We start from the raw sequence: 8,285 nt of genomic DNA, 5'->3' as shown, positions 1-8,285 counted from the left end.
GAATGCCAGATGATTAAAGAGCCAAAGAATTAATTACAGAGTCATTCGAGAGTCATAGAGTTTGTTCTATTAAAGGCCAGGCTTTGGGGCAGAGATTAGAGGTCATAAAGTTTTCGTTTACAGTTTGAGAGCACATTATCTCACAACTTTCTTTTAACACTTGTGTCTTCTGCGCCTTTTCATTAGCCTTCTCATCTCGAGGTGGCAGTTTACATTCACATTCATTGATAATTGTGCAAATCATATTTCCAAGTTAGAGGATGAGACTTAAATGATACTAGAGGTCACAGGCAAAACTACCTGAAAGTAGTAGGAATGCAGGATATAAAGAGCCAAAATTAATACAAGAGTCATTGAGAGTCATAAGTTTGTCTATTAAAGGCCAGGTTTGGGGCAGAGATTATGAGGTCATAAATCCAGAGTTATGTAGTTTTTACGAAGGCATATGATAGGATTTTCAGTTTGGGGCGAGCATGATTTATGCAAAATGCATGTCAACGAGGTAAACGGCTGTCCCAGGTGGCAAGATGTGCAGGCAACCTTAGTCTGTAGCGGTTTGATTTGTGCATGTTACGTGCTACGGGCTATTGTGAGCTGCAGCTAATTTCCAGGCAGCAAAATCCATGAGCAGTGGCTTTTGATAAGGATTTGTGAAGCCTATGACTGTTTGTTTTCTTCTCACGAGTTTTATACACGATCTATCAGTTGATAAATTAATCAATCAGTCCATCAATCGATGGATCAATCAATCAGTCATTGAAAATAGGTGGTAGTAAGTAGTCCCAATCGCATGGAGCCTCTCTCTGCCAACTCCGTCTGTTTTACAAAATTGGCCAACCCTGGTCAGTTGCCAATTGGTGTGATCTTTGTCAGCAGGTTATATGCCATCTCATGTATCTATTTCATTGTTCACACAGATTTAGTTGGAACCCTTAGCAGTGACTTACATGCATGCCTGCCAAGAATACAATAGGACTGTTTCGACCTTTCAATGCAATTGCATGCAGTGCAGTTTTATACGCACCCATCGTAAATGCTGTTGGTGCAACAACATTGCTCTACAACTGTGCTGCGCAACAATATACGGATTCTGTTCTTCATAGGACGATGTAATATAACACAGACAAGCTATAGAAGCAGGCGTATCATCTTCTCTGTGTCTTCCACAATACACAAAGCAACATATAATGTTAGCAGGGCATGTGTGCGTGTGCGTTAATGTGTGCATTAATGTGGCATGTTTTGAGTTTCAGTTGAGAACGTCGTATGCACCCTGCATGCTTTATTCATCTTTTCCGGTATAATCGTGACGTTATCTTTCACAGGTGCATGACAATTTTATCATGCCACACAGAGGCTTGCACGGAACACATGTAGTGTGTTTGTGTCAATTCAAATTGCAGTGAGTAACTTTGCTGGCATGGAAACTGTCTCTGTTCTAAAACCAACTTTAAAAAAATGCTAAAAGTGAATGCCTTTGAACGTCTGTAAACGAAACGGCTTGTAAAGCATTTATCACAAAGCGAGTACCTACATGTCAGCTGTCACAATTATCGTATGAGCATGTAACACAAATGTTTAAAGCGGCCCATACACGCACAATATTATTGACAATAATATTGTCAATAGTGAATATTGACAATATTATTTATCGTTAGTGTGCAATATTGAAGGAAAATTTTGACTTGCGCAATATTCTGACGGAATCAAAACCCAGTAGATATTTATTGAAGGTTCTCATTGTCCACTCATTGTCTCATTGTGCAGATCCGTCTGTTCACCTTCAGCATCAGAGCACAAATTACGATATTGCACAATATTATTGTGCCGTTAGTGGCCAACAGAATTTGTTCTTAATAATATTGCATCAATATTATTGTCAATGATATATATTGTGCGTGTATGGGCCGTTTAAAAGGCAAATCAACCTTCTCATTGTAAGAAGTGTGTTACAGAGTGTATAGTACACATGTACTACATTGTATCACAGAATCTATTAGGGAATATGAATTATACAGAAGCACAGCATTACAACGTGCACACGTACAAGTACAACGTTAATAAAATTGACTAAGACTGTGTACAGTTTATAAAATTATACTGTTATAATATTATCTGTATAAAATTTCACTGTGTATAAAATTACACTGTATAAAATTACACTGTGTATACAATTGCACTCTGTATAAAATTACACTGTGTTTAAAATTACACTGTTTATTAAATAAGACTATGTATTGTTTACTCTTGCAGACTGCAGTCCTACTGGTGCACCATGGCACCTACAGACAGCACCTGGGGTAAGACAAGATGGCTGCCCAGCGGGACCGACATCAGAGACACGCTTCATAAAGGTGAAGCAAAATGGCTGCACTATAAAGATTTACCGGGAGACGACGGTTTGACAGCAACGTCATTCGCAGAGGCTGAAGTTGCGCTTCGTGTCGCGTGACCACCATGTGATGTCACATCCTGATTGGTGTCACTTCCTGTGAGGCATCTCACCATCTGTAAATACGGCCGAAACCAGAACCAGATTCATCGCAATTTAAAGAAGAGCAATCGGAGATAGCGTGGGAGCCTCCGCCCCAGCGTAACAGTCCCCCCATCTTCCTGGTACACCCAATATAGTGTGATGACATTTTCAGAAATTTGGAAAAATGAAAATTTTAATTATAGTGCCTCGCTGTACACAACAGAGTTACATTATACATATTAAGAAATACTACGTTCCTCCTTTTAATAAATATCCACGATGCTATCGTGTTAGAGAGAAACAGAAAACGAATTACGTGTATGCGCACCCATGTGCAGGGATGGTCACCTCATTCTGTCGGTCACCTACACAGAACAGTGGTGTGTGAATTGTATTGAGCAGTTTAACCCTTTAAACGAAAATGTCTGTGTACAGTAATGCAGTTACACATTTCGATATTACTTCTATAATATATGCAATGTCTTCTGTTTCATTTGCATATATGAAATGGTTGAGTTAGGTCATGTGCAATGTGAAAGATAGACATAGGTATTCAGTGCTTGTTTGAAAACAAACAAGAATCATTGCTTACTAAATTATGCTAATTCAGGGTGGTTATGTTAAGAGTAATATATTAGTAGATAAATTGCAGATAAATGGCATGCACTAACCTTATGTCCTGTATTTGCAATGAACGTCGAGATTTCTTCGGTTAGTCTTGACAGATATATCTCTGGCTGATAAAGATTATATTAAAATGCAAGTTTTCATTCAGCTAATTGTCGGCTGTTGCCGAAGTATCAATACAATGGTAGGAAAACATCATATCATTGAAAAGCAGCTTTGTCGCCGGCATTTGTTGCATATACACGAGGATATTACCAGCAGAATAGACAAATAGTAAAGAAACTGTTATATGTCCTAACCATATTTGTAAATATTCAAAATGAGCATGTTCATGACAGGTTAGAAAATCCGTGTAAATTAATAACACTCTGTATATAACACGTCGCAGCAGCTGCTTAAATTTTCATGGTAGTGACATTTTTTATCATATTTTATTGAAGGTTTTATTGTTGCCTGTATATGTTATTGTTATAGTCACGGCGTAGTTTATGTTTGTGTACCTGATCGGAACATCCTGTGTTTAGTTTTCTCTCTGTACGTACATTGCTTAAAGTAAGAATGAATTATAATATAGGTGGTTGGTAGCGACTACATAAGAAGGGGTGCCAGATAATGACTGTATAGGAGGAGGTGGTTGGTAATGACTATGTAGGAGAGGGTGCCAGGTAATGACTGTATAGGAGGAGGTGGTTGGTAATGACTATGTAGGAGAGGGTGCCAGATAACGACTGTATAAGAGGGGGTGCTTGACAATGGCTACATAGAAAGAGGCTACGCTACGTGAATACACAGGAGGCGGTGGGGTATGGCTACACGGGAGGAGGTGGTGGGGAATGACTGTACGAGAAGAGGTGGTTGGAAATAGCTACACTGAAGGAGGCAGAAGAGAATGACTGTGCAGGTGGAAGGTAGTGGGGAATGACTGAATACACAGGCGGTAGTGGGTGAGGACTACGTAAATGTTAGAAGTAAATAATGACTGTTTATATGGCGCACGTGGATTAATGACAGCACAGCAGCTTCGGACCTCGTATGCAGTATATATGCGTCCTGAATAATATGATAATATCAAGAGTACATAATATAGATAATATCCCACCCACCACCACACCACCATCGCTGAGAGTCACCGTGCCACCTCCCTCCCTGCTTCTTGCGTTTCAATCTGTTCATTGGTTCATTTCATCGCTGGAAAAGGGTTAGATGTGATAAATGGCAGTTGCCAGCCGACCTAGCGTACATTGTGTGTTGATAAGGTTAGAGTTTCGATCTGTGTCACGGTAAAGTGTGTGTGTGTGTGTGTGTGTGTGTGAAAGTGCGTCATGTTTTTGTGCTTTGTTCCCCATCCGAATAACGTCCGTTTTTTCTAATACGTCCCAATTATAATTTCAGCGGCAAATGTATATAGATACCGAATGCGTGGTATTCGAGTCTACATGAAAGCTGTGCGGGTTTATTTCGCTGTCGATATTCAATTCTTTGTCGTAAATGGTATGTTTTCGCGACAATTTTGTTTCTCGTTCCATTTAATTTCGTTATCAATGAAATAGGATTTCTAATACAAGATGCGAATGTCAACTGTGGTGACGGGCGTATGGGATTTTGGGTTAAAATGTGATTCGTTGACAAATAATCAAACATATTTATTAACTAGCTAGCGTTTGTAATATAAGGTTATTTACATTCATCGCGGCAGGCAGCAACGCGTAAAACCGCGCATTACCGCCTAATAAAAATATGCGAAATGCTATTTAACGATTTTAGATGCGCAGATGACTTTTAACTACATGCGTTTGCGGGATCTTATAGTGCAGGCCGAATCAAAGTTGATTTAGCATTCAGTGCTTTGGCTTTTGTGGATGTTATGTGAAAATGCTGCCATATATTTCGCGACGTACTTTATTGCGTTTGTAGCGATTAAATTATAGCGCGAGAACTCATTTATAATCCTGTTAAATCATCGTGTTGAATTAATCCTGTTCAGTCGTTATTATGTTGAATGTTGCCAAATTAAATTCAGAAGCGAGCTCAGTGTGTAGTTCACGATGTACAGTGTAAAACGCAATGCTGTTCCACATACGGGAGTGCGCGCAGTACGTGCCGCGTGTCGCTGTAACGGGAGCCACACGAGCGAGCAGTAATGAGCCAGCACCGTAGTTCCGTAGTTCGGTTTCAAAGCTGTGCTAATGTCGTCGACTGCGATGGACACGGATTCGATTGTACGCGCCAGCCGCGCTCGCGTTTGCAAGACGCGTTCGTCGCTAATCGGCGTGCGAAACGGGCTACGTGCTCTCTCACGCGTTGTCGATTTCACCGCGTCGGCTCGGCGAGCTAAGGCGACGGCGTGTAGACGGCGGCTAGTTACGGTGACGTGTGACATCGGCTCGCGATGACGTCATCAGCGTCGACGACGAGCCGACGAACTACGGCTGTCGGCCGCGGCCGTTCTCTGGTGGTGTCGCGCAGCGGTGTTCGTGGTGCTCGCGGGGGCGCGCACTTGTATCATGTTACCAGGAGTGAATGGTAATTGATCTATTAGTATTCACTCCTGCTGTTACGTAGCGGGTCGTATGATGTTGCGTAGGGTCTAATTACGCGAATCGTTTTACGCGTCCGAGTTTAAAAATTCGATTTAATATATTTCGTTTTACTGTTTTTGTTTTATAAACGCCGCGATGTGCGTGTGCGTGCGTGCGTGCGTGCGTGCGTGCGTGCGTACGTGCGTGCGTGTGTAATTGTCTTGTTGTGTAACAATGGTGAGGGGCTCTGCTCTATGCAAGAATCTGGTGGAAGCGCGTAATGCTTGGCCTCCCACGCGCGCGATATGCAGGTGCGTGGCCAAGACGCGAGTGTCAGCTAGGAGAACAACATGTTCTGCTTGCATCTATGACAAATACGACATACGCATATACGCTCTCCTATGACACTATTTGTCATAGGAAGAATCTTCCTATGACAAATACGACATACGCATATACGCTCTCCTATGACACTATTTGTCATAGGAAGATTCTTCCTATGACAAATATTGGCGTGTCAACTTCGTTCCGCTTTACAGCTGAAATTCACTGCTTGTGTTCATAATAGCGCTCCTAAACTCTAAAAACTCTTAAACTCTTAACTCCTAAACTATGATGCGCACAACACATGCAACAATATCTGTCATAGGAAGAATCTTCCTATGACAAATAGTGTCATAGGAGAGCGTATATGCGTATGTCGTATTTGTCATAGGAAGATTCTTCCTATGACAAATAGTGTCATAGGAGAGCGTATATGCGTATGTCGTATTTGTCATAGATGCTAGCAGAACAGGCTGGGGAGACGGAACATGGAACGTAGCACAGTCGTGTAGTCCAATGATTCGTCGCCATTGTTGTTCTCCGTCGCAAAACTGTCGCGCGCGGCAATAGTTAGTCGGCGATGAGAAGAAGGCGATACGAAAATCGATGCTTTCCGTCGATTATAATTAAGCTGCGAGAAAATGACGCGATGAGGGGAGAGGAGAATTATGGAGCTGTCAGAAGCATAAGTTCGGCTTGGCGAAGAGCGCGTGAGTGGGCTTTACCTTGCTTAATTACGGTGCTGCACTCACGGTTCGTCATTCACGAACTATTTTAGAAATTAGCCGAGAAAATCTTTCCGGTCTTAATGATGCGATATGCTAATTTTGTCCATCGATCATCGCCGACTGTATACCTGATGACGTCACAAACAATACGAACAGATGGTAGCCGTTAGTGTGTGCGTGTGTGTGTGTGTGTGTGTGTGTGTGTGTGTGTGTGTGTGTGTGTGTGTGTGCGAGCGCGTGATTTGTGCGCAGACGCGCTCTGTGAAGCCCTGTATAGAGTTGATCAGGCATGCTCGTTACCTCGTGCGGGTATATAATCGTTTGCTGGGTAGAGAGGTGTCGTAGTAACCCCGCTTCCCCGCACAACGCGCTACTGGCAGCTGCTGGGGGTTTCGACTCGTATATCGTGTGCAATATGTCGATGGGTAGATGTGTGTTTTTTTTCAAGCTTTGTCTGCGCGAAGCTGTGTGGCGGTGCGTGGTAGACAGTGGCCGACGTTGTTAGTGCGTCTTACCGCGAAACGTGGAACAAACATCTGTCTAAAACTAGCATAATACAATTTTTACAACTAACTGTAACATTTTGCGAGTTATTCGTCGAAGCTGAATAAACATTGGAAGTGTAACCGCTTGTTGGTTTACATTCGTTTTTTCATCGACCAAATCCATTTTCACACAAGAAATGCCGCGATAATATTTACACAGGCGCCCCAAAACAGTGGAAAGTAAACACCGGGTGTTCTTTTAAGTGATGCGATGTAATAGAAAAACAACATTGCAGAAAAATATGTTTTCACTAACTAGAAGTCTGAACTTTAACTTAAAATCGAACGGTCGTTGTTCACCAAAACGTCGATCACCAGTAATTCTCGTCGGCAAACCCACGCGTGGCGTGCGTGCGTACGTGCGCGCGTGCGTGCGTGCGTACGTACGTGTGCGCGCGTGCGTGCGTACGTGCATATGTCTGCAAGGCCGTCGAGTGACAGAATTGGCACCGTGTCCAAAATTCCCCAGCACCCTTCCTACCTTGGATGCGGCCTTTTCTCATTATTTAAAACTACAGGCACATCAAACCAACACTGTGGTTACCCTTGTTAGTCACCACCTATCTATTCCATATCGTTCTCATCATTATACATGGTTCCCACAAAAGTGTGAATTGTTTTTTGAAGGACATTTCAATGACACGTTTTTTTCAAGAACAATCTGTGACAAGTAGTTTTAGCTTTTTAGAGTCATCATATATACCTTAGGTTCATATATAAAGTAAAAATAGTTGTTTTACACGAGTGCCGACAGCAGATTAAACAGCCGCTATAGCTCGCCGATTACCGACGTACACAGTAGTCGTTTCATATTGTCATTCACGTAGTAGATTCATGTCAGAGTCCTGTAACAATATGTAAAGCTTTGATGTAACATGTATCACACAGAACTATGTATCACACAATGTACTGTATCACTCACAAATTTTATTATTTTAACTGCTCAACACTATTGCATTCATTAGATTTTTTCTTCGTGAAAAAGACTGTCTTCAGTACATCTATTTGTCGTTGAATTACCATGCAATAAAGATTTAATAATAATAATAATAATAATAATAATAAT

General features: G+C 41.8%; 1 protein-coding gene across 3 annotated transcripts in view; it reads left to right on the top strand.

Annotated features, from left to right (window-relative positions):
• The window catches only part of LOC106806327 (type I inositol 1,4,5-trisphosphate 5-phosphatase-like), a 64,307-nt gene extending 60,509 nt beyond the window's left edge, over positions 1-3,798 (top strand). The window contains exon 17 of one of the 3 annotated variants that reach the window (XM_014808231.1): positions 2,254-3,798. In XM_014808231.1, the coding sequence (XP_014663717.1) occupies positions 2,254-2,405 (152 nt within the window). In that variant the 3' untranslated portion in view covers positions 2,406-3,798. The remainder of the gene's footprint in view (positions 1-2,253) is intronic. The other 2 variants (XM_014808230.1, XM_014808234.1) reach the window with 2 other exon arrangements.
• Positions 3,799-8,285: the final 4,487 nt, after the last annotated feature.

The sequence above is a fragment of the Priapulus caudatus genome, unplaced genomic scaffold, assembly GCF_000485595.1.
Source record: "Priapulus caudatus unplaced genomic scaffold, Priapulus_caudatus-5.0.1 Scaffold154, whole genome shotgun sequence".
In the NCBI taxonomy this organism is placed as follows: domain Eukaryota; kingdom Metazoa; phylum Priapulida; class Priapulimorpha; order Priapulimorphida; family Priapulidae; genus Priapulus; species Priapulus caudatus.
This window is presented reverse-complemented; position numbering and strand designations above follow the sequence as displayed.